Here is a 27,869-nt window from a genome sequence, read left to right on the forward strand (position 1 = left end):
CTAAAGTGTCTGACTCCGCTATCACTGCAGGCAGTCCATTCCACACCCCAACCACTCTCTGCGTAAAGAACCTACCTCTGATATCCTTCCTATATCTCCCACCATGAACCCTATTGTTATGCCCCCTTGTAATAGCTCCATCCACCTGAGGAAATAGTCTTTGAACGTTCACTCTATCTATCCCCTTCATCATTTTATAAACCTCTATTAAGTCTCCCCTCAGCCTCCTCCGCTCCAGAGAGAACAGCCCTAGCTCCCTCAACCTTTCCTCATAAGACCTACCCTCCAAGCCAGGCAGCATCCTGGTAAATCTCCTCTGCAATCTTTCCAGCGCTTCCACATCCATCTTATAGTGAGATGACCAGAACTGCACACAATATTCCAAATGTGGTCTCACCAAGGTCCTGTACAGTTGCAGCATAACCCCACGGCTCTTAAACTCCAACCCCCTGTTAATAAAAGCTAACACACTATAGGCCTTCTTCACAGCTCTATCCACTTGAGTGGCAACCTTTAGAGATCTGTGGATATGGACCCCAAGATCTCTCTGTTCCTCCACAGTCTTCAGAACCCTACCTTATGGGGAGGATGTGGAAGCATTGGAAAGGATGCAGAGGAGATTTACCAGGATGTTGCCTGGTATGGTGGGAAGGTCTAATGAGGAAAGGCTGAGGGACTTGAGGCTGTTTTCGTTAGAGAGAAGAAGGTTAAGAGGTGACTTAATAGAGGCATACAAGATGATCAGAGGATTAGATGGGTGGACAGTGAGAGCCTTTTAGCTCGGATGGTGATGGCTAGCACGAGGGGACATAGCTTTAAATTGAGGGGTGATAGATATAGGACAGATGTCAGAGGTAGGTTCTTTACTCAGAGAGTAGTAAGGGTGTGGAATGCCCTGCCTGCAACCGTAGTGGACTCGCCAACATTAAGGGCATTTAAATGGTCACTGGATAAACATGGATGATATTGGAATAGTGTAGGTTAGATGGGCTTTAGATTGGTTTCACAGGTCGGCGCAACATCGAGGGCCGAAGGGCCTGTTCTGCGCTGTAATGTTTTATGTTCTATGTTCCACTGGTCCATGCCAACCATGGTGCCATCCTAGCTAGTCCCAATTGCCCGCGTTTGGCCCATATCCCGCTAATCCTTTCCCATCGATGTACTTATCCAATTGCTTTTTAAATGTTGCTATTGTACCTGCCTCAACCACTTTCTCTGGCAGCTCATTCCATATATGCACCATCCTCTGCGTGAAGAAGTTGGCCCTCAGGTCCCTTTTAAACTCAGACAGGGCCAATTTAGGACTGATGTTGGGACGCTTGACTTTATACAACGAAAAATCGTGAGATTGAATGGACCTTCTGGGTGAAGCATTGAAGGCAAAAATTGAGAGTCATTTATAAGACAATTGGACACTACAATGTGAAGGATCATTGAATGTTTTGGGATGGAAGAACTAAGATCACTTAAACAGCCTTCTTCGTCCATTTTAATTTTGTGAAAGCAGAAATAAAATATATTTTTTTCCTGGATTAGAGCATTGAAAGTGTCTATCTGCATAGTTTTGGAATAATCTTAATGAAATTCCTGAAATGCAAGTAGCCTTATTACTTGGAACAGCGTGGCAAATTTCAGCATCCCAAATTTAGGGCTTGGAAACTCAGCAAGGAAGAGCATTATTTTCCTGTACCAGTTAGCTGCCTAAGAGCGATGAATTATTAAATGCCTGCAGCATGGTGGCACAGTGATTAGCACTGCTGCCTCACAGCGCGAGGGACCTGGGTTCGATTCCCGGCTTGGGTCAATGTCTGTGCGGAGTCTGTACATTCCCCCCGTGTCTGCGTGGGACTTCACTGGGTGCTCCGGTTTCCTCCCACAGTCTGAAAGATGTCCTGGTTAGGTGCATTGGCCATGCTAAATTCTCCCTCAGCGTACCCTGACAGGCGTTGGACCGTCGCAACTAGGGGATTTTCACAGTAGCTTCATTGCAGTGTTAATGCAAGCCTACTTGTGCCAATAAATAAACAATAAAATCACTTCCAATCTCCCCATTTTATTTTAGTTTTGTAAGGTTGTGTTGTCTTTTTAAAAGGCGAGTCTTGGATTTAAGCGTTCAGCAGAAAAGACCCATTTCTGAGATAATTATTGGTTATTTGGAAAATCGACTGACTCCAGTCTAGCTGCACAAATATTTGAGCAGGTGGCTGAGTAGGTTCATTGGTTTTATAGTCTCCCCATATCAACATTAGCACAGAAGAAAACCTCTTCTGACATCTCATGTTATTTGCATCCGAGCACTAAGCAGTCAATATCCAATTAAAAGACACCACAAGTAATCCATATGGAAGATTAAACTAGGAACATGATATCTTAACTCCTTTTTTTTATTAAAACTAAAACCTTGCACATTCTGACATAGCAAAACATCAGGGATAAAAATGGTTATTTCATGCAGTTTTAACCTTTAGGGACCAAGTGAATAGATAGCTCTCCGACTCAAACTCAGAAAAATGTAGGAACTGCATTAAGTTAGATGATATCGAGTGAATCGGAATACTGAAGGTGCACTGATTGCTTTTTTGAAAAACTGCCACTTAAATTGTGAAACCATCTTGTCTCATTTCTTCTTCAATTCTTTAAAATATCCTTTGAAAGGTATTTTGTTTAAATTTCTTTAGTGGCAGGCTGCTTCCCATTATAAAGCAACCAGCTTTTTAAAAATTGCAATCACAACACAACTTGAAAATCACAGGAATCCCAAGAAACTGAATAGACAAAGTTAAGCAACGATGATTTTAGGAATGTCCCCCTCCCCTTCCCCCTCTTCAAAATCCAAGCTGTGTTGGCCAATGAAGAATATGGGTTAGGGTAAGGTGCTTGAGGATGGGTGGGGGAGGGTCCCTCCTTCAAGTTCCCTCTGTGCATTTTGCTGCTGTGAGTGTACAGAGGAAAGCTTAGCCCGAGGTTTTTACTGGAAAAGTTAGCAAAAGCGGCAAGGTGGCACGGTGGTTAGCACTGCTGCCTCACAACGCCAGGGACCCGGGTTCAATTCCAGCCTCGGTCACTGTCTGTATGGAGTTTGCACTTTCTCCCCGTGTCTGTGTGGGTTTCCTCCGGGTGCTCCTGTTTCCTCCCTCAGTCCAAAGATGTGTGGGTTAGGTTGATTGGCTGTGCTAAATCGACCCTAGTGTCAGGGGGATTAGCAGGATAAATGTGTGGGGTTACAGGAATAGGGCCTGGGTTGGTTAGTGGTCGGTACAAACTTGATGGGCTGAATGGCCTCCTGTAGGGATTCTATGATTCTATGACATGAGACTGAAAACGTGACATGATGTGGGGTCAGACAGGGTTCAATTGCCATTCAAGTCGCCTAATTCTGTTTCATTACCACTGACAGTGGAAATGTCTGTGTGATAACCACACTCAGGGCCCATGTGTAAAGCAAGGCTTGTGTTACACTCCATACAGTGCACCATACTTTTAAGTTTGTAAAACACTTGTCTATTGAATTCCAAGAAGTTTGCGATATCAGCTGACAAAAAACCCTGATGTGGACACTTAACAACTGACCAATTTAATCAGGCGCAGATGTGAGCATGGATTGATTTGATTTATTTTTCTATAATTTCTAACTAACTTATTAACATTAAATTTTAGCTGACAAAGCACTCAAGTCTGGTTATAATATCACTGCCTTTCCACAGTGAGTTTGATAAGAGCAAGCGGGCCCATCCTTCCAGTAATGAGATTCCCCCCCCCCCTCCCAAGGCTCTGCTTGGCTAGGAGATGAAGAGATACAGATTTTAGATGGAGGGCTGGAGATAGAGAATGCCCGATAGGCCTTAAATGTGAAAAACTTGAAACCTGTCCTGATTCTTGATAACAAATAAACAAACTGGCTTTCGGTGTGCCAAGACTGCGAGGGAGAAAGAGAAGCCTAACGTGCTGCGTGACTGGGAAATGACAGCACAGTCCAGACACTCCAGCTAATAGTCCCTTCAGCTCATTTAAAACCAGAACGTGGCCCAGCATTTCCCTAAGAATTAGATGGTAGTGAATTCCACCCTTGTGCGGAGTTTGTTAAAAAACTTGTCTAAAATAAAACAAGATAGCAGGTGCTGGAGTTGTTTTAATTAACTAAAATCATGTGTCTAACTGGTCTCTGCTGGCAACTGCTTCCTTAATACTAATGGGCAACTGTGTTAAATGCAGCTTAGAGACTCCACATCCTAGCATTACAGCAGCTGTGCTTAATGCAGCCACAGCAGCACCCAGGTCTGCACCTGTCTACGTTACCGTACTTACGATTTCCCACCAAGAGACATCTTAAGACACTGACTGCAAGGCATCTTCAAAATCCTATTTTCTTTCAATGCAACCATCCACAAACCATCATTTGAGGGCTGAGACCGTTTTATTTCCTTTTTACTGCTAATGTCAGCATTAAACAGACTGACCACAAAAATCACATCCAGTCAACACAAATTCAACAGCTTCAATATTTTCAGTAACCTGATTCCAGGATTTTTTTTTTAAGTGGCACAACTATGGTTAATGTTGCTGCTTCCGTGGGTTTGGATGAAGAATGTTTTGATTCTTCGGCACTCAAACAAGATACCAAGAGTTACAAATCAGAAAGAAAACAAACCATTTGCTGATTCTTCCCTTTCGTTGTCCTTATCCATTTACATTGTTACTTTCCACTGACTTCAATAAGACGTGGTCCCTGATCCACTTTGTTCCACTGATTCTCATAGTGCCAGTGGGGATATTCAAAGACATGAAAGGGACATTAACGTACACTTTATAGTATTGTTTCAGAACTGTTGAAAAAAGCTGCATTTCTTGTGATGTGGCTGTTGTACTTGTAGCAGTGTGAAAGGGTGGAGAGACAAAGAGGTGCAAGCAAACACTGAACGAGGGGTTATGACGCAGCAAAGAATTAGAGAAGACTGTGGGTGGTGCTTTCCCAAAAAATGGCAAATGCCAGGTTCTGAAGGAAAACCAGCGCCTTTCTCCCCAGAGAAACAGGCAGGTTTTCTCTCCAGATCTTATGACATTTTGCCATTTTAAGTGTTTAAGTGACCATCATTGTAAGGGGTGGGACCTAAAGATACCACAAGACTGGCTCCACAGAGCACCCTTTAAAAACAGCACACCGATCTCAAATTGATGTTGAAGACCCCCCCCCCCCATCCCTATTCACCGACATCGGGTCTCCGGGGCACCGCCCAGCTTCACCCCAATTGCCAACATCAGGGCATTAGCGTGCCAACCCCACCCCCAACATGAGCAAACCCATGCTATGGCATTGCCTAGAAGCCCTGCCTGCTGGCACCGACAGGGTGCCAGGGCACTGTCCTGCCATGTCCCTGACCACCTAGGGGGTACACTGCCCTCCCCACCCCTGGTGTGGTCATCACAAATGGTTTACATTTTTGGAAGCCAGGAGTGATTCTCTCCCCACGATGGTGGTGAAGGTGAGTGAGGGGGTGCGGGGGGGGGGGGGGGGGGGGGGGGGGGGTTGGGGGGGGGGGGGGGGGTTGGTGGTCAGTGACGTACAGCGTAAAGCCACTTTTGAATATTTAAATGTCTATTAATCCATGGTAATGGGGTGTGAACCTGATGATGTTGCAGGCAGGGGGAGGTGAAGATAGCATTCTGAGATCCCTCCCTCACAAATCCCGCTCTGGCCCCCTCGCAAGAGTTTCTGACCATAACGGGATTTGAGTTCACCGTGAACGTGGCCAGAAAATCTAACCCATGCATCTTGTATAATCTCACTTTTCTGCCACTTTCCCACACCCTTCAGCAGTTCCACCCCTTCTAGCAAATTCCTATCCCCTTTCGCACTAACTGATGTGCCTGACAGTGTTATTGCTGCAATAATGTCCAATGTACCAAAAGTAACCATGACTTTTATACTGATCCACTGTTAAATTTATATACCCTGAGGTTTATATGCTACATTTTACTGAATTTCAGAACGTTTGTAGAAGATAGACTGATGCTCCAAGATTTTGATTCTAATTGGTTGCTGATATCAGTCTAAAGCAAAACATTTCACAGAATGGAGTAAATAGATCTCCAGTGGGGACTTTAATGCCTCAGCACATAGTACAATAGAATGAAGTGGCACAGGAAGCTTTCACCGTACCCCTGCCACTCAATCAACCCTCTGAAAGCTCACAACATCTCGAATTAACAGTATTGTTTACAGCACAATGTGGGAAAAGCAGAAACACCGCCATGCATGGTAGTTGAAAAGTAAAAGTGGTATGTAAATGAGCAGCAGCTCTTGCTGCCACTGCCCACGCGGCCTGACTTGCTTTCAGACATTGGCTCCTCTGTTAATATGTGAACATGTCACTCAAGCTTGTGTGGCTTTTGCTACCAAATAAACCTGTTGGACTTTAACCTGGTGTTGTTAAACTTCTTACTCAGTTTGAACACATAGGAACCAGACAAGAGCTTTGCAGTGCTGGGAGAGCAAGGGTATGCCAGGTCTTCCCCAGCGCCTACGGGTGGTAAATATCTTTCTAAAATACATAATCAGTATATTTAAAAAATTAAAGATGACTACAAATTGGAATCTTAAAAATTCAGCTCAGAAAGAACTGCGTGGCTCAATTGATGTGGACTGGGGTAAGCACAGTGAGAAGTCTCACAACACCAGATTAAAGTCCAACACATTTATTTGGTACCACAAGCTTTTAGAGTCTCGCTCCTTCTTCAGGTGAGTGAAGAGTTGTGTTCACAAACAGGGCATACACAGACACAGACTCAATTTACAAGATAATGGTTGGAATGCGAGTCTTAACAGGTAATCAAGTCTTCACAGGTACAAACAATGCGAGTGGAGAGAGGGTTAAGCATAGGTTAAAGAAGTGTGAATCGTCTCCAGCCAGGACAGTTAGTGAGATTTTACAAGCCCAGGCAAGTCATGGGCGTCACAGATAGTGTGACATGAACCCAAAATCCCAAAGGAGGCCGTCCTCATTGAACCACGTCAAGCTGAGACAAAAACAGAAAATGCTGGAGAAACTCAGCAAGTCTGACAGCATCTGTGGAGAGAGAATGGAGCCAACGTTTCGAGTCTGGATGACCCTTGGTCAGAGCTGAAAGCAAAGAAACTCAGACAAGGTTTATAGTATGAGGGTCGGGGTAGGAGCTGTAATGGGACAAAGGAAATGTGAATGGTGATGATAAAGGCTGAGAAAGGTGCTAAAAGCGTCAAGCCGAATGCTGTCCAATCTGATTTCCACAAGCCACTGGAGTCATTTCATTGTTCAGATGCACTCCTAATTTACCTCTGCAACAGGTGGAATATCATTTGCCAAATAATTTTGGAATGACCTAGTCCAATAAATGACCGAGTCCAATAATTTTGCAAATCAGAGAAATAAACACCTTTTCTGTAATGTGGTCATTTTAAAGTGATTATTTTCAGTCAGTTTGAGCTAAGTGCTGTGATACACAAATAAGGGAGAAAAGCAGATGCGTGCCACCATGACACTGCTTGCAACATTCTTAAGAAGCACTGCACTCTTTCACTGATAACGTTCTCATTCAGCAACAGTATCAGGTCACAAGAGGAATTCCCTGAAGCCAAAAGGTATTACAGGCCACCTCCCTCTGTTTACAAAGACAGCTTCCACATTCTTTGAAACAATATATAGACAATGAAAATAGCAAGATATAGGGTGCATGCATTGAAGAAAGAAAACATCTACATGACAAAGTCATGTCATCATGTTAAAAGGAAATGGCAGATCATATTTTCCAATTCAGCAATGAACCGTCAAAAAGCCCCAGAACAAAGGATTCACACTTCCATCGCAGCCACTGACATATATATCTGAGAGCAAAGAACCACTGTTATAACACTACCGCAAGTCAAGACAAACACCTTTTAGCAAGGTACCGGCTGAAACAGGAGACTATTCACTAAGTGAATTCGTCCTCTTTTCCTGATGATAAACCCAGTATCTGGACACTTTTCCATAATCCAGAGCCACAATAATCCTTGAAGCTGCAATTTCTATCTAGATCAGCATTTGCCGCGTAACGTTTAACAGAATGCAGTTGACTGTCATAGCATTTTAATGTTTAAAGACAAAATCCTGTTTCTGTTCAAGTTTATTTCTGCAGTACTGGAATCTTGGGTCTGCCAATTTGGTTACTGTACCAAACAGAGGCTCATTGATGGCCATGGGCAAGATAATTTAACCTGTTTGAACCCAAGAGGAAGTGGTGAAATCAGGACTGACTTGTGACAATTTCAAATGCGTTCATACCTATTACCATTTGCTATTTTTTGTGAGGTTGCACAAATGTCACATTTACTGCGAGGTGACTGCACAATTATTGCTTTATGGAAATCCTCATGAGTAGAATTAAAACTGCAATCAATAACCTACTTATTGCATTGCCTCCACTGTACATCAACCTTGTACAAATAAACTGTATGTTTTCCTCCTCTTTTTTGTACATTGAATCTCATACAAAGATGAAGCCACCAACTGCTATAGTGGGATTTCCTCGCAGACTTTGAGAAGCATGAAAGATAGTTCCACTATTTGAAACCAGCAGCTCATTGAGCAGGGTACTTTGAACAGATACTAGTTCAGACAAATAATAATGAACACAAGATTGATGCTCTGTTGTTTATCAGACTCTGAAGTGTGAATTCATGAATTGACATTTAACTCCTTTGAGCAATGAGTATCCTTTACAACTTCACAAATTTCTTTGTTACAAATGTGTACAAGCGTAATTGTCAAATTCCAATTCTAAATTAAGCAAAATTTCAGCAATGTACAGAACCGTAAAACATTCCTTAATACACAGCCCTCATTCACCCGAAGTGAAACACTGGACATTTTGCTAGCTCAGCTACTCCAATGTTTGCCTGCTGAGTGGAAGGTAATGACATTGAACGCCCAGGGCTCGCTGTCCCCATTGCGAGGCAGCACTTCTCCCCTTCGCAAGCCAAGCTTTACCAGAGAGCAGGAGCAAGGAGTTTGAGAATGGAGAGGATGGGTAAAGACTCACACTGTCCACCCTCGTCCTTCCAAACCAGCTCGCATCATTCAAACTCTCCAAGCTTGGTGGCAAGCAAGCCCCATCAATGAAACGGGAGGACAGAAAAAATAGCAGAAAACATGGAAATCAAATTACCCCAAACTTTTTAAATCTAGTGCAGAATTACAGTTGCAGTCCTCAAAGCATTGATTGTGGTCATGATACATTTTACATTCCTCTTATCAAAAAATGATCTGCATTGATGAGCTATGGGTTGTCTGAGAATTGTGTGATGTGAATGTCAATTGTTGCTACCATCTCGCTGCTCAAATGTATGGCCTCTTACCTTATTACGCTTGAAATAAGCCCGTCTGCAAGCTGCAAAGCACTTCTCACTGCAGAAACTTTTCACCTCACTTCCCATGCTGAGGGAGTAACGCTTAATTCCCAGCTTCTGGCACCAAGCACAAACTATCTGCACATTTATCATTTCATCATCTGAAACACAGAAAAAACATGCAAACATCATGAGGAAAAGCACCATCCGTGTGGACTGACCAGCCCAATCCAATTGACTCTATTCCTGCAGAAGCTCTCTGCAACCATTCTGAATCATAACACATGCACTGTAACCTCTTCAGTATGGAAAGCTATTTTTTTAGAAATACCAGCTCTCTGATATTTTTTGAGCAGACCCAAGAAACTCTCAGCATCATTTCAGTACGGTATTTAGGGAGCAGAAACATAAGATACATAATTTGGATATGCGAAACATTTTTTATTACTGCTTTATAATGTTTTATCATTGTTGCATGCTTCAGGTAATTTTTTAAAAATTCTTTTATGGGATGAGGGCGTCGCTGGTTTGGCCAGCACCTTTTTGCCCTTCCCTAATCGCCCTTGAACTGAGTGGCTTGCTAGGCCATTTTAGAGGACATTTAAGAGTCAACCACATTGCTGTGGATCTGGAGTGACATATGGGCCAGACCAGTAAAGGTGGTAAATTTCCTTCCCTAAAGGAGGTTAGTGTTTTTATGACATTCGTTTCATGACTTTTAATATCAGATTTTTATGAAATGCAAATTTTATCAACTGCTGTGGTGGGATTTGAACCTGGGTTCTCAGAGCATCAACCTGGGTCTCTGGATTAGTAATCCAATGACAATACCACTATGCCACTGCCTCCCCTAGTTATTTATAACTATAGTGTTTTCTGGTTCAAGCATTTGTTTGTGATTATGTGGTTCTACTGTCATTCTATAATCCAGAAAATTTCAAAATCCGGATGTGTCATGATCCCAAGAATTCCAGACTGGAGGGGTCGCAGTATACATGTTTTTAAAACAATTTTGATGTAGGCAATGTGCTCCCATTCAACTTTTAGGGCCGAGTTATTCTGGAATATAGAGAAGAACTGAGTTGTGCGGTGCTAACGTAATGTCAAAACAACATTCCAGTGAGGACAAGAAGCAGAATCTTGTAATATATCCCACTCAATAATAATTTACAGAATCACCTTAGTTCACTAAAGCATCATTTCATTGGTTGTACATAAGCTTCTGAAATGTACAGTATAGGGAAAATTAATGACTACAAAATTCCTATATAAAATATCTACATAGGATGAAATGTAATGCTGCCTTTTGAGTCACAAATTATCCAAGTTAAAAATTCAACTGAGTTAAATCATGCTGAGAATATTAGCATATGACTATTTCAATGTATTCATAAGTAAGTCCACAGACTACCAAAGTCATTGGTCCATTTATTTCAAATGGGTTTGAAATAAATAGTAGAAGGAAGAATTTCTTACAAATCACTTTTAGGCACTTGAGCTTCCACACATCTGGGCTTTATTGAGGTGTTTCTTACGGAAGTTTATTATCGAGACTACTGTGTTATTAGAGGTGCTGCATTAAACTAAGGTCCTAAGATGTCAGCTCTCGCAGGTGTGCCTTAAGAAACCCACAGCGCTGTATGAAGATGTGTATGTGAATTTCTCCCGGTGTCCTGGCTAACATTTATCCCTCAACCAACATTACTCAAATAGATTATCTGGTCAATAACTCATTCCCGATAGCTTTGTGAAAATTAACTGCCATGTTTCCTACTTTATGACAGTGACTACACTTTGTTTGCCCTTCATTGCCTGTAAAGCACTTTGGGACATCCTGATAATAAGAAGGATGCTATAGAAATGAAAGTTCTCTCCTTTTCTGTGTGATAATACTGCATTATATCATTACATCCCATATGTGAAAGGGACTCAAAAACAGAAACTGCTGGAAAATCTCAGCAGGTCTGACAGCATCTGTGGAGAGAGAATAGAGCCAACGTTTCGAGCCTGGATGACTCTTCATCAGAGCTGAGGACAAAGAAAATCAGACAAGATTTATACTATGAGGGTTGGAGGCGGTGGGGGGGGGGGGGGGGTGTTGGAGGGGAGGGGAGCTGTAAAAGGACAAAGGGAATGTAAATGAGGATAAAGTCAGCTTGGAAAGGTGCTAGAAGTGTCCATTAAGAGATCAGAATGTGTGAATGGCAGAACAGAGGTACAGATGGTTAAGACAGTTGGGCTGAGGGGGTGGGTGGGTGGGGTGGGCAAGAAGGAGAGCAGGAATGGAGAAGTGGAAAAATGGAAGAGCGAAAGAAGGATGATAAAAATGGATAAACTGGATGAAAAGAAGCAACAGAATGAAATAAAATAAATGGAAATGGGGTGAAGGTGGAGGGGAGAGTTCATGCTCTGAAGTTCAGTCCAGCAGGCTGTAAAGTGCCCAATCAGAAGATGAGATGCTTTTCCTCCAGTTTGCGTCAGGGTTCGCTAGAACATTGCAAGAGGCCAAGGACGGACATGTGGACAGGAGAGCAGGGTGGTGTGTTGAAGTGGCAAGTGACAGGAAGGTCTGGGTCCTGCTTGTTGACGGATCGAATGTGCTCAGCAAAACGGTCACCTTGTCTATGCTTGGTCTCTTTGATGTAGGATAGACCACATTGGGAGCAGTGAATGCAATAGACCAGACTGAAGGAGGTGCATGTGAACATAAGAAAAGTGACCTATTTGTGAAGCAATATATGAACATACAAAATTAATAAGCAGGAGAAGACCAATTAGCTCATTAAATCTGCCCATCAACCATTCTGAACGAAGCATCTTGGTTTAATCACTTCTTCCATCCACCAATCCTCTGTTGTCATCCTTTTATTTCTTCAAAACCCAAGGTGTCAGTCCTTGACCTAGTAACACCTATGGTACAAAGGTCACATCCTACGTGTGCGACAGTTGTAGAATGAGGTGAGATTGCAGGTGCAGCAAGCAATTAGAAAGTATAATGGAATGTTAGCTTTTATCGCAAGAGGATTTGAGTACAGGAGTAGCAAAGTCTTGCTTCAATTATGTGGAACCTTGGTTATACTACATCTAGAGTAATGTGTGCAGTTTTGGTCCCCTTACCTTAGGAAGGATATTATTGCCAAAGAGGCCAATTGCCAATGAAGGTTCACTAGACTTGTTCCTGGGAAGGCAGGACTAGCCCATAAAGAGACTTTGGGGAAACTGGATCTGTATTCTCTAGAGATTCAAGAATGCGAGATGATCTCATTGAAACCTACAAAATCCTTAAAGGGATAGATAGGGTGGATACAAGTAAGATGTTTCCCCTGAACCAGCAGACACAATTTCATAATAATGGGTAAGCCACTGAGATGAGGAGAATTGTTTTTACTCAGAGGGTTGTGAATCTTTGTGATTTACTACCCCAGAGGGCTGTGGAAGCTCAGTATGTTTAAAACAGAGATTGACAGAATGTTTAAAACAGAGATTGACAGAATTCTAAATACCAATGACCTAAAGGAATATGGGGACACTGTGGAGAAAAGGGCATTGAAGTGGATGATCAGCCATGATTGTAGTGAATGGTGGAGCAGACCATGAGAGAGAATTATAGAAGACAATTGGTATGATCAAAATGTGAAATCAAATTGATGCTGGAAATTACTGTAAAGGATGTATGTTTTTTTTCCATCATCCCCACCAAGATATGTGTCAATGTATCAGCATCGTGGTTCTAAAATTGCATCCTTTGGCAATTACATTGTTCAGCCAGTTGCATTGTTAAAGTCAGGTAATGACAATTGGCACAACCTCCAAGAGAGTATAAATGGACACAGCTGGGAGTGGGGAAGCAGAGGTGACTTACTGTACTGAGCTGTTCTGAGAATAAACTTGCTTCAGATAAAAGGCAAGTTTCAGACTTATTCCTTCACCATATACTATTAATGGAATTAACAATCTGCACATGAAAATGATTTATGAATGATTAACCAAAGCAAGGATGATAGAAATCATTGCTTATAGAAATGCTACAGTGCAGAAGGAGGTCATTTGGCCCATCAAGTCTGCACTGACAACAATCCCACCCCCAGGCCCTATCCTCGTAATCCCACATATTTACCCCACTAATCCCTCTAACCTAGGCATCCCAGAACACTAAGGGGCAATTTAGCATGGCCAATGCACCTAACCCACACACGTTTGGACTGTGGGAGGAAACCGGAGCACCAGAGGAAACCTACGCAGACAAGGGGAGAACATGCAAACTCTATACACACAGTGAAACCAAGCCAGGAATCAAACCCAAGTCCTTGGAGCTCTGAGGCAGCAGTGCTGACCACTGTACTACCGTGCCGACCCTATTTAAACAATGATAAAGCTTGGGATATCAAGAAAAGTTAAGTATTTAGTGCTGGCATTTTAATGCATTACGGTAGACAGTGTCGCATCAAACCATGCACCCACTGCTGTAGTCAGCAGCTATAGTCAATTCACTGTGTGCAGGTTTCCAACAAGCTGCATTCAGAATCCATGTCGAACAGCGGTCAATAAATGATTTGACTACATACTTACAATTAAATGTTTTTTATAATGTCATACCAATTTCAAGTCCATTTCATCCCCTCTCTCACTGCATCCCCCGTCCATGCCCCTGAACAATGTGCGAGTTGTTAAAGGTGAATGTATATTGGCCTGTGTTTGAATCTGTTGACACATCACCAGTTTCATGCACTCTCACTATTCCCTTTTCATCCTACTTTGTCTATGTGGGCCATCAACGCACAACCCTTCACGGAAAAAGTTATCAGTTCAGTCAATGGGATTACAATCCGGTGAGGATTCTGCAATCAGGCACACCCAGTGGGAGGCAGAGCTTGCAGGTAGTGACATTTAGGAGATTTGCCAGGATGCAGCTTTGAATTTTCCATTCACTGATTTTAACAATCAGAAAGTCATGAGCTGCGTGCTGACCATTTGCTGAAGTATACTGGCTCAGGTCACCGGATTGCAAAAGCAGCTTTGGTATGTATTCAGATGATGCGTCAAGATGCTCAGAACTTCAGTCGTTTGATCTTCCTAAAGTGACAGAGCTCCTATAACTTGTTCAAAGTGGCGGAAAAAGACAAAGTTGATGCGAGTGACCTGACCATTGACACTTGACACGCCATAACATTCAAGGCTCTGGGCCAAGTGCTGGTAAATGGGATTAGGTGGGAGGTCAGGTGTTTCTCGCCTGTCGGTGCAGACTCGATGGGCTGAAGGGCCTCTTCTGCACCCTATGATTGAGCAGCAGACTCAAAATCAAAGAGAAAATGCCAAAATTCTGGTTCTGCAATGGAAGTGATAATTCTCAATGGGTGAACTTGACCACTTCCTGCTTGAACTACTGGATGGAGCACTTTTATTTTAGAGAAAAGCAGACGTGAGGAGTTGGGAGATGAGGGCCCTCCTCTGCAGGAGGAATTTGAGATAAATTGTACTGTGCAATTTTTTGCTGAGCAGTACTGTTCATCATCATGCTTAAAGTATAGAACAACTGCACGGGTGACCTGTCCACAACTCCAGAAGCACATCAATGATTCTATTCCATGGAGAATAGAATTATCACTATCACCCTAACTATACTCAATTCCATTTTCCAACAGATTTGATAAGGTGCCACCTAAAAGGTCACCACAGAAGACAAAGCTCATGGTGCTCGGGGTAACATATTGGCATGGATTGACAAAACAGAGAGTAGAATTTAAAAGGGTTCTGCATGGTGGTGAGACGCGTATAATCCAGTGGGAGGATGGCAGTCATAATGATCACGCCTTCCCACCTCTACCCAATCAAGTCCACATCGGAAAGTTCTGTGGGCAGCATTGCATTCAATTGAAGTTGGCAATTAAGGCAGCAAGACTTGGACAACATTCAGGCTTGGGTTGATAAGCGGTAGCAACCTTCTTGCCACAGAAGTGCCTAGCAATAGCCATCTTCCCATGACATTGAGTGATTTTATCATATTTGAATCCAACACTACCAACAACCATTGACACAAAATTGAACTGGACTAGCCACATAAATATTGGGGCTACAAGAGCAGTTCAGAGGCCTTGAAACCTGCAGTGAATAACTCACCTCCTGACACCCCACGGCTCGTCCAACATCTACAAAGCACAAGGCAGGTAACATCCTGACTAGGAACTATATTGCCATTCCTTGACTGCTCGCTGGGCCAAAATCCTGGAACTCCCTCCCTAACAGCACTGTGGGTGTATCGACACCATGTGGACAGCAGAGGTTAAAGAAAGCAGCTCACCACCACCTTCTCAAGTGCAATTATGGATGGGCAATAAAGGCTGGCCTAGCCTAACATCCCATGAACGGAAAATTTTAAAAAAGCCGGGCTCGGAGGACCACCAGAGGAAATGTGCAGCAGTGTCAAGCTGATGGAATTTACAAGTGCAATGGCAATCCATTAATCATTGGCTCTATTATTAAGACCTGGGCCAGCGTTTCGGTAGACGCTTTTTCAGCAGCCTGCTTAGTTAGGCCGAGTTGGTCAGATTGCAGCCTTGGTCATATGGCACCGAGGTATGAATATGACTCATTGCGCCAGCCACAGCCAAGCACCTACACTCAACATGTTAACCTGCCTTCCCTCTTTTCAGATGCTGACAGGCCTGCTCTGTATTTCTGATTTCTAGCGGGATCTTCTGGTCCCGCAGTTGTCAACAAAATCGGTTGAATGCGCCCCTTGCTGCTGGGGAACCATCGGCGGGATCCAAGGATCCTGCCGGTGTGAACAGCTGGAAAGTTTGGGCTACAGTCTATTTCTCTGCATCTTGACATGAGCTTTGCTGCTCATTAAGAGTGGGGCAATGTGAAAGGTCTTGTCTTGGCTGATAAGGTATTTTGACTTAAATACAACCAGAGGTGCTAGATAAAGAAACCTAGCAATAGGATTATAGAACTGCAAGGCTTGCGAGAATTTATAAAGACCAGTTTTTAGCTCCACTTAAGAGTCAAATGGCAATTTCCATATTTAATAGCAGGCCTGTAGTCTGAGGGATATTCTACACATTTAAAGTTTTTAGTTTATTTAATAGTGTCACAAGTGGACATTAAGAAAGAGGATGTGTTGGAAATTTTGAATAGCATCAAGATAGATAAGTCGCTGGGACCGGATGGGATGTACCCAGGTTACTGTGGGAGGCGAGGGAAGAGATTGCAGGGCCTCTGGCGATGATCTTTGCGTCGTCAATGGAGACGGGAGAGGTTCTGGAGGATTGGAGGATTGCGGATGTGGTTCCTACATTCAAGAAAGGGAATAGGGATAGCCCAGGAAATTACCGACCGGTGAGTCTAACCTCAGTGGTTGGTAAGTTGATGGAGAAGATCCTGAGGGACAGGATTTATGAACATTTAGAGAAGTTTAGTATGCTCAAAAGTAGTCAGCATGGCTTTGTCAAAAGCAAATCGTGCCTTACAAGCCTGGTGGAGTTCTTTGAAAATGTGACTAAACACATTGACGAAGGTAAAGCGGTAGATGTGGTTTACATGGACTTCAGCAAGGCGTTCGATAAGGTCCCTCATGCAAGACTTCTCGAGAAAGTGAGAGGGCATGGGATCCAAGGGGCTGTTGCCTTGTGGATTCAGAACTGGCTTGCCTGCAGAAGGCAGAGAGTGGTTGTAGACGGGCCTTTTTCTGAATGGAGGTCAGTCACCAGTGGAGTGCCCCAGGGATCTGTTCTGGGACCCTTGCTGTTTGTCATTTTCATAAATGACCTGAATGAGGAAGTGGAGGGATGGGTTGGTAAGTTTGCCGATGACACGAAGGTTGGTGGTGTTGTGGATAGGTTGGAGGGATGTCAGAAGCTGCAGTGTGACATAGATAGGATGCAAGACTGGGCGGAGAAGTGGCAGGTGGACTTCAACCCGCATAACTGTGTAGTGGTCCATTTTGGCAAGTCAAATGGGATGAAGGAGTATAATATCAAGGGTAAGACTCTTAGCAGTGTAGAGGATCAGAAGGACTTTGGGGTCCGGGTTCATAGGACTCTTAAATCGGCCTCGCAGGTAGAGGAGATGGTTAAGAAGGCGTATGGTGTGCTGGCCTTCATCAATCGAGGGATTGAGTTTAGGAGTCAGGAGATAATGATGCAGCTTTATGAGACCCTTGTCAGACCCCACTTGGAGTACTGTGCTCAGTTCTGGTCGCCTCATTACAGGAGGGATGTGGAAATGATTGAAAGGGTGCAGAGAAGATTTACAAGGATGTTGCCTGGATTGGTTGGCAAGCCTCATGAGGATAGGCTGAAGGAGCTCGGTCTTTTCTCCTTGGAGAGACGAAGGATGAGAGGTGACCTGATAGAGGTGTACAAGATGTTGAGAGGTATAGATCGGGTGAATTCTCAGAGGCTTTTTCCCAGGGCTGAAATGGCTGCTACGAGAGGACACAGGTTTAAGGTGCTGGGGAGTAGGTACAGAGAAGATGTCAGGTGTAAGTTTTTCACTCAGAGGGTGGTGGGTGAGTGGAATCGGCTGCCGTCAGTGGTGGTGGAGGCAAACTCGATAGGGTCTTTTAAGAGACTTCTGGATGAGTACATGGGACTTAATAGGATTGAGGGTTATAGGTAAGCCCATATATAAGCCTAGGTAGGTAGGGACATGACTGGCGCAACTTGTGGGCCGAAGGGCCTGTTTGCGCTGTATTTTTTCTACGTTCTATGTTCTAAGTAGGCTTACATTAATACGCAATAAAGTTACTGTGAAAATCCCCTAGTCGCCACACTCTGGCGCCTGTTCGGGTACATCAAGGGAGAATTTTAGCATGGCCAATGCACCTAACCAGCACGGCTTTCGGACTGTGGGAGGAAACTGGAGCGCCCGGAGGAAACCCATGCAGACACGGGGAGAATGTGCAGACTCTGCACAGACAGTAACCCAAACTGGGAATCGAACCCGGGTCCCTGGTGCTGTGAGGGAGCAGTGCTAACCACTGTGCCACCGTGCCATGTAAAAGCATCCAGAGAAAACACACACAGGCACAACACATTAACATACATATAAACACATGTAATATATTAATATATACCGAGCAGACAGAATCCGTTAACACATACATAAAATCTGTTAAGATGCACACCCCCACACATCAACTGTCACTTGTGCAAATTAATATTTTTTAATAAATACATGCTGGATGGAGCTGGAGGCAAAAATAATATTTCATCCCAAAGCCATTGTTATAATCCCCATTCAAATACTTGAGCTAACGAATGTAATTGCTCCCATTTCTCATAATTCCCACCTTGTGTAAGATCAGATGGCTAATCAGCAAAGCACACGAAACGGAGAACAATCATGTAGGTAATGGGTATTCCCGATGTATGTAAAATAGCTCCGTTCCCAAAACAATCCCTTCTTTTAGTCAAACAGCTGCTTAACAGCAATTCATTTGCCTTACCCAGGTGGTTACAATTAAACAGCATGGACTCTGTCACAGTGGAGGTACTGTAGAAGAAATATATTCCGTCATGAGTTCACAGACTGCAGGCCTGCTATTAAAAATAGAAATTGCAATTTTGGCCCGAAGTAGGTACAGTTTTCAGCTAAAACATGGTCTTGATAAATCCGAGCATTGCTTGCAGCCCTTACAATCCTATTGCTAGATTTTCTTTTATCTATCACCTCCAGCTGTTTTAAACAGACAAAACATCTCATCAGCTGAGACCTTTCACACTTCCCCAATACTAGTCAGTGGCAAAGCTCATCTGACGGTGCAGCAAAAAAAAAAGGAAAGGCTGTAAATGCTGGAAATTAGAAATAAAAATAGAAAATGCTGGAAATGCAGAACAGGCCTGTTAGCATCTGAGAAGCTTCAGACTAAAGGAATGACCCTTTAGAACTGAGATGAGGAGGAATTTCTTCAGCCAGAGGGTGGTGAATCTGTGGAATTCATTGCCACAGAAGGCTGTGGAGGCCAGGTCATTGAGTATATTTAAGACAGCGATAGATAGGTTCTTGATTGGTAAGGGGATCAAAAGTTAAGGGGAAAAGGTGGGAGAATGGGCTTGGGAAACTTATCAGCCATGATTAAATGGCGGAGAAGACTCGATGGGTCAAATGGCCTAATTCTGCTCCTGTACCTTATGGTCTTATGTTGGGTGTAGGTCCTTTGCTGCTGCTGGCTCAATAGGCAGTGACTTTACCTCTTGAGTCACACGGCTGTGGGTTCACATCACACTTCAGGGACATAAATATATTTTCCTTCTGATTGATTCTTCTTAGTCCCCCAGTATCTAAGAATCTAACAGCATAAAAGGAGACAATTCTGCCCAACATGCCTTTGCCAACTCTCTGAAAGAGATAGAGGCTGAGATTTTCTTGTCCCGTGTTGACGGGACCCCTATGGGAGAATGGGCCCGGCCAAAACCTATTGGCTTTCAGTGGGAGCAGACGACCCCGGCGCTGGGCAGGGCTGGAATATCCACGGGTGGCACGGTGACACAGTGGTTAGCACTGCTGTCAAAACAGCGCCAGGGATCCAGGTTCGATTCCAGCTTTGGGTCACTGTCTGTGTGGAGTTTGCACATTCTCCCCGTGTCTGTGTGGGTTTCCTCCGGGTGCTCCGGTTTCCTCCCACACTCCAAAGATGTGCAGGTTCGGTGGATTGGCCATGCACGGGGTTATGGCGATGGGGAAAGGGGGTGGGCCTGGGTAAGATGCACTTTGGGAGAGTCAGTGCAGAATCGATGGGCCGAATGGCCTCCTTCTGCACTGTAGGGATTCTACAGATTCAAAGAGTCAGCTTTAGTATAGCAGTTTTACTCTAACCTCAGAGTCTGAGTGTTATCGGTTCAAGCCACCAATCCTGAGTTCAGAACACAGAATCTAGGCAGATACTACACCGCTATACTGTAGGTGTGCTACTTGGTCAGAATTACTGGCTTTCAGATAAGATGTTGAACCAAGTCTGCTCTCTTGGGTTGATGTAAAGAACCCCATGGCAGTGTTCTCCTGGTGACCTGGCCAATATTCATCCCTCAACCTACAAATGATTTTGGTCATTTGACTCACCAGCTTGTACAGTCTTGTCCCTTTGTGTGATTCAATGTGAGTCAACCAAACCCAATAGCTAGATTTCAACCTTGAACACACTCTGAAACAGGCAATTCCCTCTCAAGTATATTTTTAATATATTGGTGTAATTTATATTTTTTGTTCTAGCACCATCCCCACTCTCGCATACATCTATGCAACCGCACATTTGACGGAATGAGTGAACGTTTTGGGACATCCTACCCTAGGTCAAGAGTATAACCTGGCTGTGTTCCACTGACAATTAATGTATTGTGTTTTACTGCCCCTGTATATATTATGTTCAAATAGTCATTCCACTTAACATTTCTTAAACATCCTATCTTCTATGACATTAACTAAAATGTTTATCAATTTATAGATAATGATCCCCCTTTTTTGAACCACCTATAATTATAACAGAGAGAGGCAGGTACAATGCAGAACACAAGAGCCAGCCAGAAATCTACACATAATCTGCTACCTAAGCGTTGACAGTTCGTGGTGTGTGAGAAGATGTAAAGGCCTGATGTTATTTGCTTCCAGTTTAAAATCTTCTAAAAGCGCTCCATCAAGGTATTATTCTTCAAAGGCAGCCACCAGCAGCCGTCCAGGTTTAAACTATAATTATTATCCATTAGAGTCAAGCAGAAGCACATCTTTTTCCCCTCCCCTTCCCAACATCACAAACTGGATAATAGTTGATCCACTAGAATGAGGGCGGCATGTTGGCGCAATGGTTAGCACTGCTGCCTCAAAGCGCCAGGGACCCGGGTCCAATTCCGGCCTTAGGTCACTGTCTGTGTGGAGTTTGCACATTCTCCCCGTGTCTGCGTGGGTTTCCTTCGGGTGCTCCTGTTTCTTCCTATCCTCCAAAGATGGGCAGGTTAGGTGGATTGACCATGCTAAATTGCCCCTCAGTGTCCAAAGATGTATAGGATTTGCCATGGATAACCCTGCACATGATTAGCCATGTGCAGGGTTATGGGGATAGGGTGAAGGGGAGGGCCTGGGTGGGATACTCTTTCAGAGGGTCAGTGCAGATTTGAAGGGCCAAAGGGCCTCTTTCTGCACTGTAGGGATTCTATGGAGTTGCCCCAATAATGCTAAACCTGTACTTTGTATTAAAACCATACCAAATCAATTGGGTTCTAGATTGTATTACCATTTTGATTTTCAATTGTCACAAAAATAGCACAATTAAAAATAAGAAAAAAAGGAGATGCTGCCATGTTGAGTGGTGCATCATTGCCTGAGACACTTCCAGAGATGGTTCTGGAGAAGAAGCTGTTTAGTGTGATCATCCTTCTGAACTCCTGTTTTGATGATACAGACTAAATTTCATGTGGAGAGACGATCACAATATAACGAGGGGTTTTATGGAAGGAACTAAACAAAAACACACATTTCTCTTGAAACTGGTGATTATAGCAAACAGCTTCTACGAATATTTTAGGACTGAATCAAAATAAACATAGGGGGAAGCAAATAAACCCTTGAAAGGATTAATACAGTGGAACACAAAATACATCAAGTCACATCCTGCATGGAACCTTAACAGATTAGCCCATTGGACTAAATACCCATTCTATATATCCAGACATGAAGAGGATTAAGACAACTGCATTAGTACATATGGCAACATAACACTGGATTAACCTTTTTAAAAATCCTGCACTGACCAACACGCTCTGAAATTCCTGTCACTTTTAATGCTCAAACTAGTTGAGATTTCTCTATGTCACGATTTTTATTTTCATACAGCAGTGATAAAGAGGTGTAAGAGGCACAGGTTGCGAGTCAGAAATAAAAATGGAAACTGTTGGAAGTGGATAGCCAGTCAGACAGCAGTTTAGAAAGGCTCAATCTAAAAAGCTAAGCTAACTTTATCTGCCAGTTGCTATCTCCTCTGCTGTCTCCTCCACAGAGACTTACAAATCTTACTGCTTTTACTCTCACAAGATTCTCTGCACATAATAAATATTAAAAACAAGGCAAAATCCTGATGCACATCGCCTCTGACCTGGATTATCAACAACAACTGAATTGCAAATAATATCTCCACTTACACCCATACAGATCATGCCAGTGACTGGATTTGATTCGCGCCTCAAGTCACTGTCTGTGTGGAGTTTGCACGTTCTCCCCGTGTCTGCGTGAGTTTCTTCTGGGTGCTCCGGTTTCTTCCCACACTCCAAAGATGTGCGGGTTAGGTGGATTGGCCATGCTAAATTGCCCCCTGGTGTCAGGGGGATTAGCTATGGTAAATGCATGGGGTTACGGGGATAGGGTTCTGGGTGGGATTGTGGTCGGTGCAGACTTGATGGGCAAATGGCCTCCTTCTGCACTGTAGGGATTCTATGATTCTATGATCACTCACTAGGGGACATGTACCACTGTTCCTTCGTTGTTGCTGAGTCAAGATTTTAAAATACCTCACTGAGCACCATCACCATAAGGACTGCAGTTGTTCAAGGTGATGACCCACCATCACCATCACCCACCCCAAAAACAAATGAAAACAGACAGGACTCAGTACTTAAGCAAATCCCAGGGCAAGAATGAGACCATTTAAACCAGTTTATGTGACTGCCGTCCACACAAGCTGTTCATCCCCCAATTTTTGGAAATGCTAATATCCTTTCGTGATGTTCCCTGGGTGAAAAAAAAGTGCTATCAAATGGCACAGTGGTTAGCACTGCTATCTCACATCGCCAGGGATCCAGGTTCAATTCTGGCCTTTGGTGACTGTCTGTGTGGAGCTTGCACATTCTCCCCGTGTCTGCGTGGGTTTCCTCCAGTTTCCTCCCACAGTCCAAAGGTTAGGTTGACTGGCCATGCTAAATTGTCATAGAGTCATAGAGGTTTACAGCATGGAAATAGGTCCTTCAGCCCAACTTGTCCATGCTGCCCCTTTGTTTTTAACCACTAAGCTAGTCCCAATTGCCTGCGTTTGGCCCATATCCCTCTACACCCATTTTATCCATGTAACTGTCTAAACGCTTTTTAAAAGACAAAATTGTACCCGACTCTACTACTACCTCTGGCAGCTTGTTCCAGACACTCACCACCCTCTGTGTGAAAGAATTGCCTCCTGGACCCTTTTGTATCTCCCCTCTCACCTTAAACCTATGCCCTCTAGTTTTAGACTGCCCCACCTTTGGGAAAAGATATTGACTATCGAGCTGATCTTTGCCCCTTATTATTTTATAGACCTCTATAAGATCACCCTAAGCCTTCTACTCTCCAGGGAAAAAAGTCCCAGTCTATCCAGCCTCTCCTTATAACTCAAACCATCAAGTCCTGGTAACATCCTAGTAAATCTTTTTTGCACTCTTTCTAGTTTAATAATATCCTTTCTATAATAGGATGAGCAGAACTATACCTTGGCCTTACCAATGTCTTGTACAACTTCAACAAGATGTCCCAACACCTGTATTCAATGTTCTGACCAATGAAAACAAGCATGCTGAATGCCGTCTTCACTACTCTGTCCACCTGTGACTCCACTTTCAAGGAACTATGAACCTGTACCCCCAGATTTCTTTGTTCTATAACACTCCCCAACGCCCTATCATTAACTGAGTAAGTCCTGTCTTGGTTCGATCTACCAAAATGCATCACCTCGCATTTATCTAAATTAAATTCCATCAGCCATTCGTCAGCCCACTGGCCCAATTGATCAAGATCCCGCTCCAATCCTCGATAATCTTCTTCACTGTCCACTATGCCACCAATCTTGGTGTCATCTGCAAACTTACTAACCATGCCTCCTAAATTCTCATCCAAATCATTAATATAAATGACAAATAACAGTGGACCCAGCATCGATCCCCGAGTGTCCCAAGATGAACAGGTTAGGGGAATTAGCGGTATAAATATGTGGGGTTACGGAGATAGGGTCCGGGTAACATGTTCTGTCGGAGAGTTGGTGGAGACTCTATGGGCTGAATGGCCTCCTTCTGCACTGTAAGGATTCTATGGTTCTATGACATATCTCAACATTTCTCCTCAACCGTTCCAGCTGTCTTTAAGCCAAATGACCCCAAATCAACTCTACTTACAGTATTCCAATTCAGGAATCACACTACACCCTCTGGTTATTACATTTTTCCATTATTATTAAAGGATAACTTCAATCGAGATTATTCATTTGATAGTTTTGCTGAGGGGAGAGGGATAAGCTAGGGAACCTGAAGCCAGGCAGCCTTACATTGGTGGTGGTAAAATTATTGGAAACCGTTATCAGAGACAAAGTAAACTTTCATTTGGAAAGACATGGGTTACTCAAGGAGAGCGAGCATGAGTTTATTAATTTTGAGTCTGACTAACTAGACAGATCAAGGTTTCATTGTGGACATTTTATATCTGGACTCTCACATGGAATTTGATAAAGTGTCATGCTTCTTAAGAAGACGGAAGACCATTGAATTAAGGGAAAAGTGGCAGTGGGGATACAAATTTAGTTCAATGACAGGAAGCCAGGTTTGGTGGTGGATGGATATTTTTTCAAACTGAGAGGCAGTGTGGAGTGATGTTTGCCAAAGATCAATTTAAGATCCATACAGTTTTCAATTCTTATTAACTTCTAGACTTATATAGCGAACAACATTGTCAAGTTTGCAGATAATACAAAACTTGGCAATATAGCAGTTAGTGATAAATATATTTGATGTATCTTGTATATATCTTGTATATACTTCATCATTATGAAGTGCTTCGAAAGGCTAGTCATGGCACGAATCAATTCCAGCCTCCCAGGCTGCCCGGATCCACTACAGTTTGCCTACCGCCGCAACAGGTCCACAGCAGACGCCATCTCCCTGGCCCAGCACTCAACCCTGGGACACCTAGATAACAAGGACACCGATGTCAAACTCCTATTTATTGACTAAAAGCTCAGCCTTCAATACTATCATTCCCACGAAACTCATCTCCAAACTCCGTGGCCTGGGCCTCGGCTCCTCCTTCTGCGACTAGATCCTGAATTTCCTAACTCACAGACCACAATCAGTAACGATAGGCAACAACACCTCCTCCACGATCATCCTCAACACCGGTGCCCCACAAGGTTGTGTTCTCAGCCCTCTAAATTCCTCATACACCTATGACTGTGTGGCCAAATTCCCCTCCAATTCAATTTTCAAGTTTGTTGACGACACCACCAAAGTGGGTCAGATCTCAAACAATGATGAGACAGAGAACAGGAATGAGATAGAGAATCTGGTGAACTGGTGCGGCAACAATAATCTCTCCCTCAATGTCAACAAAATGAAGCAGATTGTCATCGACTTCAGGAAGTGTAAAGGAGAACATGCCCCTGTCTACATCAACGGGCACGAAGTAGAAAGGGTCGAGAGTTTCAAGTTTTTAGGTGTCCAGATCACCAACAACCTGTCCTGGTCCCCCCATGCCGACACTATAGTTAAGAAAGCCCACCAACGCCTCTACTTTCTCAGAACACTAAGGAAATTTGGCATGTCAGCTACAACTCTCACCAACTTTTACAGATGCACCATAAAAAGCATTCTTTCTAGTTGTATCACAGCTTCGTATGATTCCTGCTCTGCCCAAGACTGCAAGAAACTAAAAAAGGTCGTGAATGTAGCATAATCCATCATGCAAACCAGCCTCTCATCCATTGACTCTGTCTATACTTCCCGCTGCCTCAGCAAAGCAGCCAGCATAATTAAGGACCCCACGCACCCCAGACATTCGCTCTTCCATCTTCTTCCATCAAGAAAAAGATACAAAAGTCTGAGGTCACATACCAGCCGACTCAAGAACAGCTTCTTCCCTGCTGCTGTCAGACTTTTGAATGGACTTACCTTGCATTAAGTTGATCTTTCTGTGCACCCTAGCTATGACTGTAACACGACATTCTGCACTCTTTTGTTTCCTTCTCTATGAACGGTATTTTTTGTCTGTATAGCGCGCAAGAAACAATACTTTTCACTGTATGTTAATACATTTGACAACAATAAATCAAATCAAATATAGAGATATTTTGTAGACTCTTGAGAATGACATATACAGATGATGAAATGAGCAGTAACATGGCAGATGAAGCTCAATGCAGAGAAATGTAAAAGTGACGCACTTTAGGGGGACTAATATGAAAATACATATATAGTAAAATCTTTATTATCCAGCATGCATGGGGAAAGGATGGTGCTAGTTAATCAAAAATACCCGTTAACAGAGAACTCCATTTGTCAAAAGAATATAGCTCAATACTTGGAGCATGAGCTAACATGCAAGTACTCAAGAAGTAAAGAACAGTATTTTTTTGACTCCTAATCTTCAAAGGTTCATTAAAATATAAATTAAAATATAGAATAATATAGTATGCAGGTAGGATTTCCAGATAACTTCTGGTTGGTAAAGTGACAATTCATGTGAGGGGAATATCGGAAATTCAGGTTAGTAGAAAATTCCAGTTGGGAAAGTGCTGGGTAACACAAAGTTTACTGTATTATAAATAACATCACTTCGGAAAGTGTAATTGAACAGAAAGACCTTGGTGTCAAATCCTTAAAGGTGGCAGGGCAAGCTGATAAAGTGCTTTGAATTTATCAATAAAGGCATGGAATATGAAATCACAGAGATTTCTAGAACCTTGTAAGTTACTGGTTAAGCCTCAGCTGGATACTATGGAAAATTCTGGGCACCACACTTCAGGCAAGGGGTAAAGGTCTTAGACAGGGTGTATGATATTTACCCAGGATGTTACCAGGGATGACGGATTTCAGTGTTGAGGAGAGGTTGGAAACATTAGGCCTGCTTTCCTTGGAACATAGAGGTTAAGAGGTCACCTAATAGAAATTTTTAAGCTGATGAGAGGTTTTGATAGATAAACTGTTCTCCCCGGATCAATAACAAGGGGACATAGATTAATAATAATTTGCTGAAGGCCTGAAAGGGAGATGAAGATAACTGTTAGAATCTAAAATGCTCCATCAGAAGAAGTGGAGGAAGCTGATAATTTAAAAAGGGACTTGGCAGATGCTTGACGATGAGGAACTGACAAAAATACGAAGCACGACTGTTCTTTCCAAGAGACAGCGCAGGTATAATGGGCCAAATAGTCTCCTTCAATGCTGAAAGTTTCTAGGAATTTATAAATACTGTTCTATATTTACAGCTTACAAAGTCAGCCTGATTGACTATTTCTGTGCAGACAACAATGCCTTGTTCCATGTGATACACTGTGTAGGACACAAACAAAAAAATACATCTAATGTACAATAACATGCTTTGACAGGGTAGAGTGAGAGTGTTTTACCTTATGCTGGAAAAAGTTATCTTATTGTATGTTGTTCTGATATATTTCTAGATCAGAATTTAAAAGTTTGGTCACATTTTAATTGGGTTACTTTGACAGCCACTTTGAGATGGGTAGAAATCAAGGGTGGGATTTTCTGACTCTTCTCACTGTTGGGACCTT

The 27,869-nt window shown here is 43.1% G+C and overlaps 1 protein-coding gene across 4 annotated transcripts in view; it reads right to left on the reverse strand.

The window, feature by feature from the left end:
- The window catches only part of sobpa (sine oculis binding protein homolog (Drosophila) a), a 320,001-nt gene that overhangs the window by 114,295 nt on the left and 177,837 nt on the right, over positions 1–27,869 (reverse strand). For all 4 annotated transcript variants that reach the window (XM_078212389.1, XM_078212388.1, XM_078212391.1 and 1 more), the window contains exon 4: positions 9,371–9,522. In XM_078212389.1, the coding sequence (XP_078068515.1) occupies positions 9,371–9,522 (152 nt within the window). The remainder of the gene's footprint in view (positions 1–9,370; positions 9,523–27,869) is intronic.

This window comes from Mustelus asterias, chromosome 5 (genome assembly GCF_964213995.1).
Source record: "Mustelus asterias chromosome 5, sMusAst1.hap1.1, whole genome shotgun sequence".
NCBI lineage: Eukaryota > Metazoa > Chordata > Chondrichthyes > Carcharhiniformes > Triakidae > Mustelus > Mustelus asterias.